The 21166-nt window shown below is 42.4% G+C and overlaps 1 protein-coding gene across 1 annotated transcript in view; it reads right to left on the bottom strand.

The window, feature by feature from the left end:
- Positions 1-7049: 7049 nt before the first annotated feature.
- The window catches only part of mrpl13 (mitochondrial ribosomal protein L13), a 178281-nt gene continuing 164164 nt past the window's right edge, over positions 7050-21166 (bottom strand). The window contains exon 8 of the mRNA XM_085993689.1: positions 7050-7166. Within this exon, the coding sequence (XP_085849815.1) occupies positions 7142-7166 (25 nt within the window). The 3' untranslated portion in view covers positions 7050-7141. The remainder of the gene's footprint in view (positions 7167-21166) is intronic.

The raw sequence follows: 21166 nt of genomic DNA, 5'->3' as shown, positions 1-21166 counted from the left end.
TGTTTGTTTAGTGTTGTTGGTCGAGGGAGAAATATTGGCCAGGACATCGGAGAACTCTCCTGCTCTTCTTCGAAATAGTGCCATGGGATCTTTAACGTCCACCTGAGAGGGCAGATATCTCGGTTTAACATCTTATCCGAAAGATGGCACCTCCGTCAGTGCTTTTGAGTGATGTTCGTTGAGGAATGAATGCTGGCCCAGGACACTTATTAACCCTAAGATAGCCTGCATAAACATTTTTAATGTGTACGTCACAAAGTTTTGTTTTGTGGTATTTTTTTTGCTGTTTATGGTTCGTGTCCCTTTGTGCAATAGGAGCGGGCTGGATAGGTTACCATACAGACATGTCTGGTTGGATTTATTCATCGAAAGAAAGCCACGAGAATCAGCTTTCAAACAAAAATAACTTGCTGCGAACTTCAGCTCTAAAATGAACAAGTCGTGGCCAGTAAAAACATTCTGAATGGCATTCTCAAATGATGTAAACATCTGGTTGTGTTCAGTGCCCAATAGCTATTATATAAAAAAAGACATTAGATAAATCTATGTTCTGCAAAGTGTTTTCAAGAACCATAAAGCTTTTTTTAAAACATTGAACATTGAAGGCTTGTTCCTGACTGAGTCTTATAATGCCCAAACTTTTAAATAAAATGGGAAAGGCTGTGAACGTTTTCTGCTCATTCATGCAGTGCATGGCAGCTGCCATCATAAACATCTTGAAGACAGATTAAAAAAGAAAATTCAATCAACCCAATACAATTCTGTTTTATTAGTGAGGCAAATTGACTTTCGACCTTCTCTCTGTTACCTGCTCATCAACCCCTATGGTCTAGAATCTTAGCAAAAGCAAACAAAACAACACGTCTGAACCTAAAATTTTGGCTGCTGTTAAGGCCGACGAGAACACCTTGGAAGTATACAATGATACAAAAGAGCGGAATGTTGATCCCTAGCTCTGAACAGATGGTTTTATATTAATCTCAGCTTGAAACCTTGGCACGCCGTGAACTGGAAACGTCTCACGGATCGATAATTTGTTATGACAATAAGTCCAATTTATTATTTTGCTCACATAAGGAGACAGTGTGAGCAAATGCAACCATTGTCTGTGCGTGGACAAAGCTAGCATTGAAAATGTTGGACCTTTTTGAGCAGAGTTCTGTGTTGGTGTCCTTTAAAGCCTATTCATTCCGAATGTGCTACATTAAAAGTCAAGAGTCAGCTGCAAGAAAAAAAATGTTAAAAGTAGAAAAAGCTGGAATAATGAGTTTTCAGACTAGACTTGGCAGACATTAGCAATGTTGGTGCGCCTTTGATACCATTCATCACTGAGCGATGTGGATTGAAAAAGTCAAACATTAAGTCTGCTGATAAAAGTTCTCAAGCACAAGATATTCTGTAACATTGAAATTTGTGAATGAAACTTGGCAAGTGTCAATAGTACCAGTTAGGTGCCAAGCCTGCAAATTGTTAAAGGTTATTGAGCTGATGCTAAAGCACTATAACACATCTTCCAGATCTAATCACAGCAGTTGAAGAGTTTTCCCTACATACTAAACATGGCTTGGAATTTGATGAAAAAGCAAGCTGAAGCTTTAAGATTACTTCCTGTGTAGACGTTTAAATTGAATCAGATAATTTTTTCATTCATCTATTTTCTTCTGAAGTGGAGGGCGAAAGAATATTTCCTGCTTAATGGCAGGATCTGAAACACAATTTGTAAATATACTGATAACATGGCAACAGGTTTTGAAAAAGAAATTTGATTTTTGAAAGCTACCAGAGAAGCAAATCTTTGAGGCAAATTGGTATTGTCCTAAATCACTAGCAAATTAAACATATTAGAGATACTAATCCGTGTATTTACTTTAGATTTTCCTCTCATTTATGCTCGCCAGATTCCCCACTGCAATATATCAGCTGGTTAGGCATTATGTTATGGTTCATAGACTTCGCTACCATCACAATCCATGATGCCCTAACTGGTTTGCACTATGGAGGAGCAAGAAGAGTTCTGTGCACTTTTACATAGAAACATAGAAGATAGGAGCAGGAGTAGGCCATTCGGCCCCTCGAGCCTGCTCCGCCATTCAATGCGATCATAGCTGATCATCCAAATTCAGTACCCTGTCACTGCTTTCTCCCCATATCCCTTGATCCCTTTAGCCTTAAGAAATATATCCAACTCCTTCTTGAATATATTTAATGAATTGGCCTCAACTGCCTTCTGTGGTAGAGAATTCCACAGGTTCACCACTCTCTGGGTGAAGAAATTCCTCCTAATTTCTGTCCTAAATGGCTTACCCCTTATCCTTAGACTGTGACCCCTGGTTCTGGACTCCCCGACCATCGGGAACATCCTTCTTGCATCTAGTCTGTCCAGTCCTGTTAGAATTTTATAAGTTTCAATGAGATCCCCTCTCATTCTTCTAAACTCCAGCGAGTATAAGCCCAATCGACCCAATCTCTCCTCATACGTCATTCCTGCCATCCCAGGTATCAGCCTGGTGAATTTTCGCTGAACTCCCTCCATGGCAAGAACATCCTTCCTCAGATAAGGTGACCAAAACTGCACACAATACTCAAGATGTGGTCTCACCAAGGCCCTGTACAACTGCAGCAAGACATCCTTAACCTGTACTCAAACCCTCTCGCTACGAAGGTCAACATACCATTTGCCTTCTTAACCGCCTGCTGCACCTGCATGCTTACCTTCAGCGACTGGTGCACAAGGACACCCAGGTCTCGTTGCACTTCCCCTTCTCCCAATCTATTGCCATTCAGATAATAATCTGCCTTCCTGTTTTTGACACCAAAGTGGATAACCTCGCATTTATCCACGTTATATTGCATCTGGCATGCTTCTGCCCAATCACCCAACCTGTCCAAATCATCCTGGAGTTTCTCGGCATCCTCCTCACAGCACACATGCCCACCTTTGTGTCGTCTGCAACTTGGAGATATTACATCTAGTTCCCTTGTCTAGGTCAATATATATTGTGAATAGCTGGGGTCCTAGCACCGATCCCTGCGGTACCCCACTAGTCACTGCCTGCCACTCGGAAAAAGACCCGTTTATTCCAACTCTTTGCTTCCTGTTTGCCAACCAGTTCTCTATCCAAGTCAATACCTTGCCTCCCTGTATTCCGTGAGGTGCCAGCACTCTAAATGCACAATTCCTTACCTGGCTACCCAAGCCGGACAGGATGGAACTTTTCTATACAGCATAGTTGGCCTGAAAGGCAATTCAGAAAATTGAATCCTTTGGTTGGCAGTTCAACTCTGAACTGGAGCTATCAAACACAAAATATAAAGCAATTTGTGGAATAATGTATCACTTGCAAATCAATCTGAAATCATTTTCCTATAATGGAATGTTTTAAATAAAATGTGATCACTTTATTTCTTTCAAGTCCAGTTTCAATGGAACAGATTTTCCCGTTAAAATAACGGTGAGGCTAATGGCGCTCTCTGTTATTTATGCGCAAATGGTACAGCAACTTCAGGCGAGGGGCAGATGTGCAGTTAAACTCAAATATCCAGAGGTTGCTGTCCGAGTTGCGCCACTCCACCGTTAGCTTCATGAAAACGGCATCTCGCCGTCTGCCTCACCATTGAAAATGAATTGAACGTCGTGAAGTTGCTGTAATTGCGCGGTAGATACAATCTAAACTCACCACAGAAAGTGAAGTCCATTTCAGTCCAAGTACCCTTTTAAGTGTTAATTACTACAAAACATTCTCTCTGGCACTGAAAATTAACTATTACAGGTGTGGAGTCTCATTTCTTCAGGTTTTCATTGTTGGAGATTTAAAAAATGTAAACTGAAAAAAATCTTCCTTTTCCTTTGTCTTTTTCCTCACTCTCTCTCAATCCCATCCTTCTTTCCCTCTCTTTCTGTACCTGATTTGACCATGAAGTCACCCACTCTAATTTACTCTTCCTTCTCAGTCCTTGCGCTGTTAATTTCAGTCCTTCAATCTGATTAGTTAAGGACATATCACATTGCTTGCCCTGTTCACTCAGGTCCCAGATACCCGGTTTCTCTCGCTGCAACATTATCAGCTTGCACTTACACCAACCTAAACGCGCAAGGGCAAGTCTAACGGCAGACACTGTTAGATGCCCTGCCACAGCAAAATTATGGCCCATTGATATCCAACATTGCAAATTTTTTTGATTATTGGAAAATCGTGGATAGTGTCCCACTGTGAGTGTGATCTCAGAAAATTATGTCCTTTATGTTTACAGTTTCTAAAAGACATAAATGATTTAATGCGGATGTTAGGTACTCATTTCTTTCCTTTTTTTTCCCACTTTTATCTGGAATAATTCCATGCCATTTTAACTCACTACAATTGCCAATTAGCTTCTTGGCTTGACAATCACATCCAAACTATTTGTGAAGATGGTTGGAAAGGCTGTTAAAGAAAGAACTTGCATTTCTGTAGCACCTTTCATGACCTCAGGATGTTCCAAAGCACTTTACAGCCAATGAAGTACCTTTGAAGCGTAGTCAGTGTTGTAATGTAGGAAACACGGCAGCCAATTTATGCACAGCAAGGTCCCACAAACAGCAATGAGATAATGACCTGATAATCTGTTTCTGTGATGTTGGTTGAAAGATCAGGTTGGCCAGGACACCGGGCAGAACTCCCCTGCTCTTCTTCAAAATAGTGCAGTGGGATCTTTTACGTCCACCTGAGAGGGCAGACGTAAGGTTTAACATCTCATCCGAAAGATGGCACCTTTGACATGCAGCACTCCCTCAGTACTGCACTGGAGTGACGGCCTAGAGTATTGTGCTCAAGTCTCTGGAGTGGGACTTGAATGAACCCACAACCTTCTGACTCCGAGGCAAGAGCGCTACACACTAGGCCACGGCTGACACTCTTAAAAAAATAAATGATGAATGAAGGGTGGTTTACCTCAGGAAAGCACAGCTGTGATTTTCACCATCTCTGCTTGACAAAGGCTGTGTCTGCCCAGTGAAGGAATATCGTAGCCCTGGTTGTCAGATTAGAGAAGCCCCAGCTGTTATTTTTGGCCACAGCCGCACAGTCTAGTGAACTGAGCGAGAGTGGCTGACTCGTGCCAGAGTTCATCAAAGAGTTGTGACTACGGTGCTAATGCTCTGCTAGGCAATGACCAGAGCATTAGTTTAGCTAGACCTCAATGCTGATGCCAGGAACTACAACAGCTGCAAACCTCAACATTTTGCATGAATCCAAAATTTATATTGCATACCACTGGTGAAAGTTCACACCACTACTCTCTGTAGCTCTGTCCCAGACAGCAGTCGTCTGCTTCCCTGTGGTTTGCATGCAGAAGTTCAACCGCAGAATTAGTTACCAAGTGTTGAACCAGGACGACTGGAATCTATTTGGAAATCTCTGACTTGCCTGTTCGTCAAGCAACCATCAAGTTCAAATTTGTAGGTTTTTTAAAAGTTTACTTTGATTGCATTATAATATATAATAGAGGACTGGATGGATCAATGGGTTAGCGTGCTTTTGCCTTTGTAATTGGGTTCAAATGCAATCCAGATGGAAGTTGTTTTCCCCCCGTTAGCTCGAACGGTCCTACAAGGATAGTGCCTATTAGGCACTTTACAGCCTTCTGGACTCAATATCGAGTTCAACAATTTCAGATCATAACCTCGGCCCCTATTACATTTTTACTTATATTTTTTATCCACACCTTTGTTTTGGCCTTTCCCCCCCCCCCCTTTCTTTTTTTTCTCTCTCCCACATGGCAGCTGTCTCCCATTCTGCCAGCGCATTTCACACCTAATCTAGAGCCGTCTTTTGTCTCCACTAGTCCTATCACCATCTCGTCTCGTTTTGAATGCCTCTTATTGTCTCTTCTCTTTTGTTCTCTCCCAGCCTGGCCTCTTAATCTATTTCATTCCCTGTGCTTCTTTAGTTTTGACAAAGGGTTTTCACCCGAAACGTTGACTCTATTTTCTCTCCACGGATGCTGCCTGGCCTGCTGAGTTTTTCCACAGCATTTTCTGTTGTTATTTTCTACAAGGATAGTGTTTGGGTGGTCACAACACAGCTTCTTGTGGGCATAGGTCCAGATCACAAAATCCATCACAACTTGGCAAATTCACTAAATGAGACCAGTGATGTCTAGTGTGGTGCCGTGAGAGTGGTAAATGAATTTTTATAAAGTTGGGATTAAGACACATTTTTGGAACATAGAAGATAGGAGCAGGAGTAGGCCATTCGGCCCCTCGAGCCTGCTCCGCCATTTAATGAGATCATGGCTGATCATCCAAACTCAGTACCCTGTCCCTGCCTTCTCGCCATATCCCTTGATCCCTTTAGCCATATATCCAACTCCTTCTTGAATATATTTAATGAACTGGCCTCCACTGCCCTCTGTGGTAGAGAATTCCACAGGTTCACCACTCTCTGGGTGAAGAAATTCCTCCTCATCTCAGTCCTAAATGGCTTACCCCTTATCCTTAGGCTGTGACCCCTGGACACAGAAGAGTAAAGGGAGCTTGACTACGTATCTGGACCATGCTAAACCATTCAATTAGAGTGTTCACTCTTTTCTTTACCTCCCCTAAATATAAGATAGTCACTAATAAATCCAATAGGGAATTCAAGAGAAACTTCTTTACTCAGAGAGAGGTGAGAATGTGGAACTCGCTACAAGGAGTAGTTGAGGCGAATAGTATTGATGCGTTTAAGGGCAAAAGGGGAAGCTAGATAGGCACATGAGGGAGAAAGGAATATAGAAGGATATATTGATGGGGTGAGATGAAGAGGGGTGGGAGGAGGCTAAACCCCAGCATGGACCAGTTGGGCCGGATGGCCTGTTTCAGCACTGTAAATACTATGTACTGTAACACTGTCTACAATTTCCGGAAGAAGAATTCACTGTCATCCTGTCTTGTTTCTGTACCTCAACTCCATTGATCCGCCTTTGTTCCCTATCCCTCGATTCCCTTACCTAACAAAAATCTATTGCTCTTAGTCTTGACATTAATATTTGTTGAATGCGTGCAGGGAATTAAGATTCACGTCAGAGGTAGGTAGCGGAAAGAAGCAGCTTTTAATTCTGCAAACCAGCATTGTGAAAAATAAATAGCTTTCTGGATTATCTTCATCCTGGTTTGGGGATGTATTCACTTCATTCTGTAATCATCAGGTCTGGAAAGAAGAAAAAAAAAACTAAAATCAGAAAGTGAAATTTTATCCAACACTAAAAAGACATCTGTTTCACATAATGGTCATGTAGTCACGACATCAAATATTTTTCAAAAAATTCAAAATGACAGTAATTATAGCTCGATATCCACAATATCAAGTTCTGTTTATTTTTGTACAATTTAAAATGTATATTTTAAACTAGTACACACTCATTTTAAGTGCTCTGACACCCTTAGCTAGCTTGGCCCGAGGTCATGTTCAGTTCCCTTGATTGGATGGAAACGAACGTACTTTGTAAAGCTAGAACTCTGTTCTGGATCCTGTTTTTTTTATATATAAAGTGAACTCAGCACACAAGAAGATTCATACACACTGCTCATTATTTTCAGGGTTTTGGTCCAAACCGTGGACTTTGGAAGTGGTTATAACTGTTTTAAATACATTCAGATTAAAATTCCTCAGCCTTTCAGATGCACTCTCACCGTGATTCAGGCGAAAGGGAAGGGAAACAGGCCGAGTCCAGACCTTACAGCGGAGGTCTCACTCGGCCGTGTAAGTGCGGAGCCTTCGCCCTCTTTCGGCCAGAATGGGGGGTGGGGGGGGGCAGGGACTCCCTACATCAGGAATCTCCGCAACCGTCTCCTCACAGAATGTCAGGGCATCTTTAGAGATGTACTGACCTCTTCTCTGGCAGAGGCAGGTATAACCTTAGGGGTTCAGATAGGGAAGCGGCCTAGATCCCTGAAGATCATTATTTTGGTGAATATAATGCACTGGATGACAAATTAGAATGTTTCCCTGGGGGGTGGCAGTGCCCAGTCCTTCTCAAGCCCATAGTCCCGGGCAGTAATGCAGATGGGAGCTCGAGATGAATTCCTACTGGTACAAGCACCTGCCGTTGTTATTTAAAGGGGTGACGTTCCGCTGACCCCGCCTACTTCGGCCGGCTCGACCCTAGTGAACAGCAGGGAATCACGTCCCCAAGGAGGTTTCTTTGCTCATCGGCTGAATTCTAAAAGGTGTCATGGATCTTTCAGAATGCATGCAGAAGGCGTTGGTTTTGAATGAAAGGCGTCAATCACCGATATTTGACCTCGGTGAACACTCAACTAAGTGACTCATTCGGGAGGCTGGAATGACATGACCTTTGACCTGGTCACCGGTATGTAATGACTACATTTCCACCCTCAAGTTCCAAGGTTAGTAAGATGAACTTTGCCATTTGTTTGGAATGTGTTGTCTAAACAATGGATACAGATTAATATGTCCCAGTGCAAACTCCACAGTCAGTATGCTAGACAAGATGGGCAAGAGGGTGCTCCATTTTTTTGTGCAGATGCAGTAAACTCAATTATCTGGTTGTATTGTGACATTAGAGATAAATTGTAGTACTGAGTTAATAGTTTATACATTTAACAAACAAAGGAAGTACCAGTATACAATCTGCTGCACAATAAATATTCAGTAACTGAATTGTCTACGTGCACATGAATCATCGTCTGGTTTACAGCAACTGTTTGCACGTCCCACACCAACATGTCCAGCTACACCCACCGTGTAAATTGACGGACTATGATTCTTTTTACAAGAATTACAATCTATATACAGTACAAATCTTGGCATAACCGAGTCAGTGTGGGAAAATCTTTTGTATAGATCTTTTTCTGATGTGCTTTTTTCTTCAGTCTCCACTTGTCAAGTATAAGATCAGACACAAGAACATAAGAAATAGGAGCATAAGTAGGCCAAATGGCATTCAATAAGATCATGGCTGAACTTCTACATTAACTCCATTTTTCCACCCGATCCCCATATCCCTTGATTCCCTTGGTGCCCAAAATTCTATTGATCTCAGTCTTGAATATACTCATCAACAGAGTATTCACAGCCCTCTGAATGAGAGAATGTCAAAGATTCAACATCCTCTGAGTGAAGAAGTTTCTCCTCATCTGAGTCCTAAATGGCTGACCCCTTATCCTAAGACTATGACCCCTAGTTCTAGACTCTCCAGCCAGGGGAAACATCCCCTCAGCATCTACCCTGTCAAGCCCTCTAAGAATTTTATACATTTCAATGAGATCACCTCTCATGCTTTGAAACTTCAGAGCGTATAGGCCCATTCTACTCAATCTCTCGTCATAGGTCAGCCCTCGCATCCCAGGAATCAGTCTAGTGAACCTTTGTTGCACCACCTCTAAGGCAAGTACAGGAAACTCTCTTTTTACCAGCACCTAAATGTAGTGTATGTAACCTGTACCACCTTAAGAGGATACCTTAAGGTGATGGACTACTTTTTGACGGCTCCTGTACATTGTAGTACCGGTGGTGACCACACCGGTATATAAACCCTGTGGAGCAAAGTGTATTCCAGTTCAGCCCTGACCCTCAATTACTAAAGACCTGTTTAATTATTTCTGTAGTCTGTGTCCAGTTATTCAGCATAACTACATTTGGAAACACAGACTCAACACTAAATAACCGAAAATCTCTCTTAACCGGCAAAATTCAGGAGTAGGTTCAGGTAAGTTTTACTTCATATTAGTGGCCGTGTAACCTGGATCTGTGGCTGTGTAACCGGGGTTCCTGCACCTGTTGCCATGCAACAGGGACGTCTGGATCTGTGGCCGTGTACGGGGCTCTTGTACCTTAGTAAGTATACCTCTCTGTAATCCGGACTTTTTGATCAACCGGCAGCACGCCGGTCCCGTCAGTGCTGGATAAAAAAGAGTTTCCTGTCTATCCTTCCTTAGGTAAGGAGACCAAAACTGTGCACAGTACTCCAGGTATTAGAGGAATACAGTGCAGATACTTTCCTTGGTTCTTGAAATGGTGGCTTCCATTTGGTGTAGAGATTTAATTTTGAAATGCCCATGTGCATCTCTCTCAAACTTACAGAATGAAAAACAATCCCAATAGTTAAGATGTCAATAGAAATGCCCCAGAGATTGTAAAGCTTCTCAACTAATTGCACAATTTACTCCCATATTAACTAACAGTACTGTACAATATTTACAGCACCTTTAGCTTTTCTTCCTGTCAGTGATAAACATGAGTCACCACATTTCAAAAATGGAACCCCTTCTGTGCAAGCATTTCATTCCAAAATTTATTGTATATAGATTGTAATTCATTGTAAAAAGAATCACAGTCCATTCATTTACAAAATTATCAGGACTTCTTTACTCTTGTACTGTATGTTCCTATTTATGAAACCCCAGCTGCTGTTTACCATTGTATGGCTTTATCCACCTGTACTCACATTTCAGGCAATTAATGTATTTGAACCACTTGGTGTCTCTGTTCATCCACACCCTTCAGTGTATTTCCATTATATTCTCATTTGTTGTTCTCCCTCCCAAACATTGGCCCTGAAATTGCGGTGTCTGCGACGGTGTACTCTCAAAGTACGCCGTCGTACTCCCTTTGAAAGGCCCCGGAAGTTCCGGATTTCTGCTACACGAAATCTGGAACTTGCGATCTGTCAAGGTACGCCTTGACAGATCACCCGAACCACCTGAAAAATGAGTATCGCTGGCGCAGAATGGGGCTATTTGCCCAACAACTGCCCAGCAATTGCCCACGCAACTCATACGGCTGGTAAAAGCAGGCGTGGGGCCTGCTTGCATCAGCGTAAGGGTATATATAAGGCTTAAATAAAACATTTAAAATCCAAAATTATGCACACACACTTTAAATGAGTTTATGCAAATATTGGCCCGGATTAAGATGTTTAAAATAATTTATCAAAAAATTAAATTTTTATGAGGTTAGTGCAATGAAGGAACTTATGAATAAATATGTAATTCAGTTCATTGTATAATTATTATAATTCTGTACATTGTATAATTATTTGGGAATTCCACTGCATGTCATTAGGGGATTCCCTTCGTAAATGATTGCAATGGAATCCTCCTTTGCCATTGGAGGACCGGGCCCACGTGATCCCAGGGACACTTCCGAACCGCTTGCGTCCCTGGGGCTTTACGCTGCCATCCGCCTGGAGGCCCGAGACCGCAATTCTTCGCAGCCTGGGCGCCAGGAGGTACTTTCGGAATTGTTTCGCGGGTCAGAGGCGTACTCCAGAGGTACGCCTCCGACCGCAATTTCTAGGCCATTAAGTTGCATCTTCCACCCGTTTTGCCCATTCCATTAACCTGCCCTGTACCTTTCTGAGATCTTTCACAGTCCTCCTGGCAGTTTGCCAAACCTCCTACGTTTGGGTAGTTAGCAAATTTACAGATTGTGTTCCCTATACTTAAATGTTCAAATTATCTATAAAAATGAAGGAAACAACAATGTTAACACACCTAAATCCTGACAACTGGTGTCTGCATGACTTGCTGGTGCTTAGACTGATCCAATTGCAAATCACTTTTCTGTTTGCGTTCTCTGCTGAATTTTTGCTGCATTAGTAAAAGCTCGACAAAAATAAGGGAAATTAAACAAAGACTGCAGCATCATCTGCATCCTTTTATTGCCCCCACTGACTGCTGCTCATGTCCACAATGGGTGGCTTGTGTGTTTGCTCCGCGTTGACTGTGTCTTTCCTTTTCCAGCTACCCGACTTTACTAACCCTACCTGCAAATAATGATCAATAGCAAAAGGAGAAGATTAACAAAGACACTGGTATATAATTCAGTCCACGGTTTCGCACTAAATCATTTCCATGGATATTTCAATTCCTCCAACTTCTGAACTCTAAGCTTTCTTGCTAAATGCATGGAAGATAACACATACTACAGGAAACTCTTTTTTATCCTGCACCGACGGGACCGACGTGGTGCCAGTTTATCAAAAAGTCCGGATTACAGAGAGGTATAATTAAAAGGTACGAGAGCCCCGTACACAGCAACAGATCCAGGCTTCCCTGTTGCTTAGCAACAGGTGCAGGAACCCCGGCCACACGATCCAGGCGTCCCTGTTGCTTAGCAACAGGTGCAGGAACCCCGGTTACACAGCCACAGATCCAGGAATGGCCACTAATATGAAGTAAAACTTACCTGAACCTACTCCTGAATTTTGCCGGTTAACAGAGATTTCCGGTTATTTAGGTGCCGGTAAATCGAGAGTTTCCTGTAGTACGTCTCCCTGCAGTGCTGCTCGTGGGCTGAGCAGTGGAAGTCTATGGGTGGTGGTGGGGAAAGGGGAGGCGAGCAGCGTGGGCAGCATTCAGCAGTTAAAGCCCCCATGCTCAGAAAGGAGACTCGGCGTACGATTCGAAAGTGCTCGCGGGAGGCCTGAGGAGTGAGCGACAAGAGGTCCTGTTGGCGTGGAGTTGGGAACATGCAAGTTCCTACTTATCCCTTTGCTTCTGCGTGTTTGGTGGACAGCTGTGCAAAGATAATGAGAGAAGTGGTCGAAAAAGGAGTTCAAAATATTTTCCTGGCATGTGATTAGTAGTGTTTTTACTACGAACCAATCAGAAAACTTAGCACAAGCCTACACTGAAACAATCAGAAAGCTAGTACATGAAATTTCAAGCACAGAAAATGTGGATAGACTGACTTATACCAGTGCAACAGTACCTTAAGGTCATATTCATGCAGACTAAAATTATTTTTCTCAAAATCACTTTCATCAAAACCCTTACTCTTCAGTACTAAGTTCTGAATCAGGTAATCGTGGAAGATGAATTTCTTGTTGAAGCAATCTCAGCTGAACCAAACTTACTTTGTGTAAAATTATGTGGAACCATATGATGATACTTACACTATGTTACAACATATCTTAAGAAAAAATCTACAATTAGCTTTTCACTGTCTGAAGAAATGGAAAATAGATTTCATCTCACAGTTTGTGTGTCAGCCATGGCTCAGTGGTAGCACTCTCGCCTTGGTGGAAAAAAACAGAAAGGCAGAGTATTTCCTAAATGGTGAAAGATTGGGGAATGCAGATGCTCAAAGGGACCTGGGTGTCCTTGTACATGAGTCACTGAAAGTGAATGTGCAGGTGCAGCAAGCCATTAGGAAGGCAAATGGTATGCTGGCCTTCATTACAAGAGGATTCGAGTACAGGAGTAAAGAAGTCTTACTCCAATTATATTGGGCCTTGGTGAGACCACACCTGGGGTATTGTGTACAATTTTGGTCTCCTTACCTAAGGAAGGATATATTTGCCATAGAGGGAGTGCAACGAAGGTTCACGAGATTGATTCCTGGGATGGCGGGACTGTCGTATAAGAAGAGATTGAGTAAACTAGGCCTGTATTCTCTTGAATTCAGAAGAATGAGAGGGGATCTCATTGAAGCATACAAAATTATTACAGGGCTTGATAGGGTGGATGCTGGGGAGAATGTTTCCCTTGGCTGGGAGTCTAGAACCACAGCCTCAGGATAAAGGGTAGGCCATTCAGGACTGAGATGAGAAGAAATTTCTTCAGAGGGTGGTGAATCTTTGGAATTCTCTACCCCGGAGGGCTGTGGAGGCTGAGTCATTGGGTATATTCAAAACAGAAGTCGATAGATTTCTGACTAGTAAGGGCATCAAGGGATGTGGCGATAGGGCCGGTGAATGGAGTTGAGGCAGAAGATCAGCCATGATCTCACTGAATGGCGGAGCAGGCTCGAAGGGCCGAATGGCCGACTCCTGCTCCGATTTCTTATGTATGTTCGCTGAGTCAGAAGGTTGTGGGTTCAAATTCCCACGCCAGAGACTTGAGCACAAAAATCTAGGCTGACACTCCAGTGCAGTACTGAGGGTGTGCTGCACTGTCAGAGGTGCTGTCTTTCGGATGAGACATTAAACCTAGGCCCCATGCTCTCTCAGGTAAAAGATCCTATGGCACTATTATGAAGAGGAACAGGGGAGTTTTCCCCAGTGTCCTGGCCAATATTTATCCCTCAATTAACATCACTTAAAAAACCCCAGATTATCTAGTCATTATCACATTGCTGTTTGTGGGAGCTTGCTGTGCGCAAATTGGCTGCCACATTCAGAAACTTTCTCAGGGGTTCTAAAGGCAGTCTATTAGAGAACACAAATTCATTTATGCTCCCTTTTACAGTGCAGGTGCTGTAAAGCAAATGAGGTGTCACTGCAGCCTCCAGAGGTGCTAAGATGGACATAAAAGGCACTTTTTAACTGCATCTTTGGAGGCAGCCCGCACCCTGGTGCCAAATATAAATGCTGTTGCATCTCATCTGGTTGTAGCCAGGCTGTGCTTAACTGCCCGTACACATCAGTGGTGCAATGGACTGTCCCCAATGGTTGAAGACGTTCTGGCATGCAAAGCTGTAGAATACCCGTGGAATTTTTAAAAAGGGTGGATTATCGCAGCATTGGCAGACTTGGGCTATACTGAAAACGCTGCTTCTTGAAGTTGTTCTACGATATAAAGAATTATATTGGATTAGTGAATCATAAAGCAGCTCTTTTTCTAACCAAGGCAGCTTGCCATGTATTAGGAACTTAATGTCATGGAAGTGAATCAAAGGAAAGATTCACAGTTGGATTAAGTTTGCTTGTAAGCAGAGTATAGAAGTCATTTGTAACAGAAGCAATGATTTTCAGAAGCTGAAAACATTCATTTCAGAATTGTTTTTATTTTGCAACTCTTACTGCTATTGTGAGGTGATCCACAAGTACAGATCAAAGGAGCCAGCAGTCAGGTGGAAGGGCCAGGCAATCTGCAGTTCGCTTTAGTTTGCAAATCCAGTGGGTCGAATTCTGCTGGACTGGGTATCTCGCAGCGTGCTCTGTTAATTAATGTTTTTCTGCACCCTTCAGCTTAAAATATTTTTGCGGCATAACTTGCTGGAAGTGCAAGCTGATAACAACGTGGCGAGGGTAATGGGGCATGTGGAACCTCAGTCAATGATGGGACCAACAGTCTATCTCCTTAACCAATGAGATTTAAGCATTCAGAAAGAAACAGAGGAATGAAATACGGTGAATTAGAGTCAAATCAGGTAGAGAGAGAAATAAAGAGCGGAGAGAGAAATAAAGAGCGGGAAAGAAAGATTGGATTAAGTGAGAGAGAAAAAAAGACAAAGAAATAGTAAGAAATGTTTTTTTTAAATTGACATTTTTAAAATCTCTAACAACAATTCACCACCTGAAGGAATGAGATTGAACAGTTTAAATTGTTTTCTTTCTGGGCCAGAGAGGTTGATTGGCATTGCATTAACAATTATCATGTCGTTAAAAGGGTACTAATGCTGTTAAGTTCCAGCCCTTATAACTTTCTGCGACGAGTTTAACGGACAATTAATGTGCAAATCCAGCAAGTTCTTAAAAGTAACGGGGAGGCCAAGGGCGAGATGCTGTTTGTGTGAAGCGGAGCAGTGTAAATCGACCAACTAGTTCTGGAGATTCGCAACTCATGGTGTAACTCTTAATCTCCTGAACTTGCTGGCTAATTTGCGCCTTAATAATGGCGTGCATCGTTAACGAGCCGTTATTTTTCCAGCAAGATCCGGCCCATTGTTTTGTGTGAAAAGTGCACTTATGGCATGCTATTAATAATAAATTTATAATAATCTTGCGTCTTATTTGTGAACATGGATGTGCAGTTAGCAGCCACGCGACAAACTAGTTGCTTGCACTGCACTAAAATCAAAGCAGCATGGGACGGGTTATCATAACATTCAGGCGACTTCATGAAATTTCTTTTCATTAACATCTGTGAACACAGGGTCTCTGATTCAATCAGAGTTGACAGCTGAATAATTCCAAAGCCAAATGAAGATTGAAAACAGTTCTTAAATGACTGTTTGATTTTTTTTTTAAACGGTCATTAGGACTCCAATTATGCTGCCATTTTCACATGAATGCAAAGAAGCTTCTGGTGAGCAATGACATGAAAAGTGGCGAAATAACAGTGTCCAGTTCCAATCCGACACGTGAGTGTGCCAAAGACAAGCAGTATGAGACACTGCCAGGAGGCCATCGCACACTACTTTTAGTTTGCACCAGCTGGAGTTATAACTCTAGTCCGTTGTGAAGCGGTATTTTAAAAGAGCCCATGCGGTCCTTTGGATTTCCTGGAACTTTAAAAACTTTTTATGGAATCTTTTTAACATTAGGAGGAAGTGGGTGCTCCTACCTGCCGCCTTCCTATCACAAAGTTAAATGTGGGAGAAGTGCAAGCAAAACGAGCTCTGTTGTTGCTGTGCCTCAGTGACCACCTGACAAGAGGTCCGGATGTAGTAACTTCGCTCTGCTGATTGGGCATTCCAACTGGCAGCTACTGGCCTCTGATCAGTAACTGCAGTCCGAGATGACTAAAGAATCAAGCTATCCCCCACCCTCCACTTTCTCTCTAGTTCAGCACAGCTGTCAATCAATGGCTCTTTAGAGCAAGAAGAATATTCCAAAGACACGCTTTTATCCAACATTTTACTCAATCGCTCTGAAACTATTTGCATTTAACCCCTTGTGGTCTGCTGCAGATTTCTCCCAGGAAGGCTAATATGGAGAGAATAATGTATAGTTAGTAGGCATTTAAGGTAGTAATTCTGAAGGATTCAGATACGTCAAAGCACGAGAACAAATCTCTAGCAGTTTAAAACCATCATCTGCCCCTCCCCAGATAAGATTATTACCCTCTAAATTGTCAGTTTTTCCACCCCTCCCAATGCCATTGGATCTTGATGGCTCGACATGTGCCAGCCAACCTCTGATACTTCACTCAATCAGTTTTGATGTGCGAGCCTGAAGAGTAATTGTCACTAGGATATTTGACCAAAAGAGCACCACAAATGAAGCTGATTTTCCTTGTCCCTAGTCCACAGACGCGGACTCAAACTGTAGCACTAAATCAGGGTCATTTCATTCAGGTTCAACTTTTTTCCTACGGGCGGAATGATAGTTAACATGTAAATGCACGATGACACAGGACAGGATGAACAATTGCAACACAATTACTACAAGTTCATCAAGTGATAAACAACAGTTGGTTACCAGAAAACAATTTTATACATATATATATATACACACATATGATTTGTAATGCTAGCAGATCTCCCATTACACTGTGTACAGCAAGTCAGTTGATAGCCAGTTTTATAACGATATACCACGTTATGAATATTGGCCCGGAATTTGTGGTGGGTAAGAATGGTTATTACCCCTTTGAAACTGACTGCAACTTCAGGATGGAGCACATGCGCATCCTAACGTGGAAATCCTGAAGCTGTGGTCAGTCATTCACTGCTCCCACACTGGCTGCGCTGTGCTGCCCGTCCGCCCTCCCCCCACCCGCCCCTCCATAGCCGGCAATCAGTGCAACCAAGGAAATCAGTGAAACGAACAAAAACTTTGGCTTTTTTGCGGTAATATCGCTGTTACATACCACATTAAAAGTTAGACCTTGTTGGATTTGGTGTAACTGGGGTTTTAACAGCATATTGACTGTTAAACAAACATTATGAAAAACTAATTTTAATTTTGTGAAGTGTCAAATTTCTCCATTTTAATAAAAATTACAAGTGTTAAGAAACTTAAAAAAAAAAATATATATTTTAAAAGTTTGTTCATATTTATTTCAGGTTTACCGTTTCCCCATGTGGGAGCCCCAATCTTTGTTTTGCTCTCTGTAACATTTTTTAAAAGTCCGAATAAAAGCAACTTCTTCACTTCCTGGTTCCCTGTCAGTGAGAATTCTACAATGTGATTGGCTGCTTAGACAGCTTGTTGACATCACAGCAGTTTGCACTAGGGAATTCCCATTACACTGCACGGATCTCAACTGAATGTTGAAAAAGCTGAACTTCTCGCCACAGAGAGCGCGAGATCTTTTTGTGGGAAGCTTTCTTCGGGGCCAGCGGCGGACCCCTATGCTTTGCTGCTGATTTCAAATTATGGGCCAATGTCTTATGTGCTAAGAGGCAGCTTTGCACACTGTGGCATGCCCCTTTAAGGTCACAATGATTCTGAAATGATACGGTGGGATAATAGGGTATGAACTCTTAACTTAATCATCTTAAATTCCTTTTTCCACTTGCTTAGCGGAGATGGTAACTTGTTTAATGTAAACTGGTGAACGGATCTGGAGAGGGAAATTTCGGAGGAACGTATTTATGCAGTAACATCCCATTGTACAATTTCAGATCATTTCATTTATGCACGAACATCCCTGTTGTTAGTCTATATTTTTCTGTCATTTGCACCTCAAAACCTTTGTTTACAAATGTCTACATGGCCTCGCCCCACCCTACCTCTGTAACCTCCTCTAGCCTAGATCCCAGCTCATGCCTTTCAATTCTCTCACTCTGTTCATCCCTACCTCCCACCGCTACTCTATCAGCGCAAGAGCTTTTAGTCACCTTGGCACTACTCCTTCCTTAAAAGTCTTTGGGTTGCTACTTCTCTCCCCAATTTAACAGCCTCCTCAAATCTATTTTTTCTACTGTGCTTACGCTTATCTCTCCCAACTCTTCTACCACCATTCAGCATTCACTTCATCTTAAGTGAAATGCTTTGAGAAGTTTTGTTATGTTAAATACACTACAGGAAACTCTTTGGTATCCGGCACCGATGGGACCGGCGTGTTGCCGGTTGATCAAAAATTCCGGATGATGGAGAGGGTTATCTACCGAGGCTATTTTTAACAAAGAAAACTAAAACAAATCAATAAATGTGCAGTATACAGTATTTGGGTACTCACCTACAGAATGTTGTGTTAAATGGATGGTAGAAGATGCTTGATTAAGTACAGTACTGCCAGTTGAGGGTAATGCAATGCAATGACTACCAGCAGCGTGGGAGACACACAGTACCCCTGTAAAATGGCGGATCAGCAGAGACTACCAGCAGCGCGGGAGAGTCGGACTCCTGTTATTGAGGTGTTCCGACTTCCGACAGCGCCAAGAAGCCGAGTAGTGGCAGTTTGGAGAACTACCCCCACTGACTAACTCGGCCACCGCAGGAGACTCGGATTAGGACTCGGCAACATTGCCGGTTATTGAGGTGTTGTTTTTGGAGTGAAAATTTTGCCGGTTAATAGAGAATTCCGGATATTTAGGTGCCGTTTAAACGAGAGTTTCCTGTATATAAATCCAAGTAGCAATTGTAATAGATGCAAAACTTTTAGTTACATAGATTATGAGCAGTTTGAAAGTGGACTTCTCTTACACAAACCATAGCTGAAGAAGTTCCCATAAGTTATTTTAAAAGAGAAACAGATGCCTGAAAAAGAATATTAAAGGGCGTGGGGAGTGGAACGAGACTGGGTGAATCTTGTGGGAGAAAAAAACACTGGTACAGACTTGATGGGCCAAATGGCCTGTTTCTTTATTATAACATCTCAGATGTAAATTCAAAAATATGTTCTATGATTTTGCTCACTATAAAATGAAACGTTTAGCACTATAAATCTGCAGAAAAACATCCTTTGAGGAAGTTATATCATATCAAGTGAATTTTTTTGGCTCTGAAACCATTAATATTCAAAAGGACTATGCAGAGTAGACTAAAGAAAACAGATTATAGGTTTGAACAATAGCAGATGTTTTTCAGCAACTGATAAATCAAATCCTCACTGAAAGTCCTAAGTAAATTTGTACTGTTAAAATAGTAGGACAAGTCAGTTTCTTTTCGAAGAGATAATAGAGATTAGATCTTACATACAACAGGTTTACTTGATATAAATTGACTAGTACGTGGGGGAGCGTGTGCGGAGAAGTTTATACTTCTCAGAGCTGAAATACAGCATTAATATTTGGAAAGTGAATGCTTTTTCCACCTAATTGTTCCAACTTGGATAGCACTGTACATGTCTGAAGGTACTGCAAGCCTGCCTGACTAAAAACAGCTATTATATTCTGCTTAGGAGTAGTCTATTAACACACTCTGAAGCTTTTACATGACTACGAGACATATGCTTCAAATCACTACACCGCATTTGTGGTTACATAAATTTGGAACCAAAAGTCCTTGAACTTAACCCTTTAGGAGGGCAGTACAATTTCTATGACAATATCAGATTACCGTAATGAAGCAGAAAATTCTTTTACTACTCAGCACGACAAAGATATATTTTCTCTGATATTATATGAAACAATTGCTGGGACACTGACAGCTGAAGGGTCTGTCACCAGAGGTGGGGTGAAGGGAAGGGGGAAGCACACAAGATCCTTGAGGAAGAGTGTGTTCGGGTGGAGGGTGGTATATAGGGCTGCAAGGGATTGCAGTGATAGCGTGGGGCAATGCTATGGGGGGAATTTAAAGACAAGGGTGAGGATTTTCAATTTAATGCATTAGGAGATTGAAAGCCAATGTTGGCAAGTGAGAACAGAGGTGAGGTGCGAGCGGGACTTGGTGCAGGGCAGGAAGTGTGTGGCGGAGTTCTGGACAAGTTCAAGTTTATGAAGGTGAAAGGGTGGGAGGCCAGCGAGGAGGCCATTGGAGTAGTTGCCTCGAGGTGGTGAAAGCACGTACAAGGGTTTCAGCGGCTAAGGGACTGAGGCGAGGGTGCACGAGGGCAACGTCGCGTTTTCGGACGTCAGAGCAACTCGGGGTTGAACAGGTTGCAAGCTGTCTGGTTCAGCCCGTGACGGTGGCCGGGAAGTGGAATGGAATCAGTGGCAAGGGAGTGGAGTTTGTGGTGTGGCCCAAAGACTGTGGCTTCAATCTTTCCAGCGTTGAACTGGATGTTGGACAAGCAGTTGTTGAGGGTGGGGTTGGCCATAAAGGTGGTGGAGAAGTAGATCTAGGTGAAAGCTGATCCTGTGTCTATGGATGATGTCACCAAAGAACAGCATGTAAATTAAGGAATGGAAATCTTAGCAAAATTCACCATCCAGTACAGCTCATTTATTTACCTCTGGATGTTTTCAAATGTGTACATTTTATGATGGATGGGACCATCCAGGGCACTCCACACATCTCTCAACCTTTATTCCTGACTTACCCTCTTGTCAATATAGCTGATGCTACTATTCAGCATATTCCATTTTTTTTAAACTATCCAATAAGAGAAACCAACAGAATGCTATCTGGAGGCACCAAAGCATTTTGTAGGGCACTGAAGAGAGGTGACAGCAACTCGATGGGCTGGGGG

The sequence above is a fragment of the Somniosus microcephalus genome, chromosome 7 (assembly GCF_052327205.1).
Source record: "Somniosus microcephalus isolate GS21.2 chromosome 7, FLI_Smic_1.0, whole genome shotgun sequence".
Lineage (NCBI taxonomy): Eukaryota > Metazoa > Chordata > Chondrichthyes > Squaliformes > Somniosidae > Somniosus > Somniosus microcephalus.
This window is presented reverse-complemented; position numbering and strand designations above follow the sequence as displayed.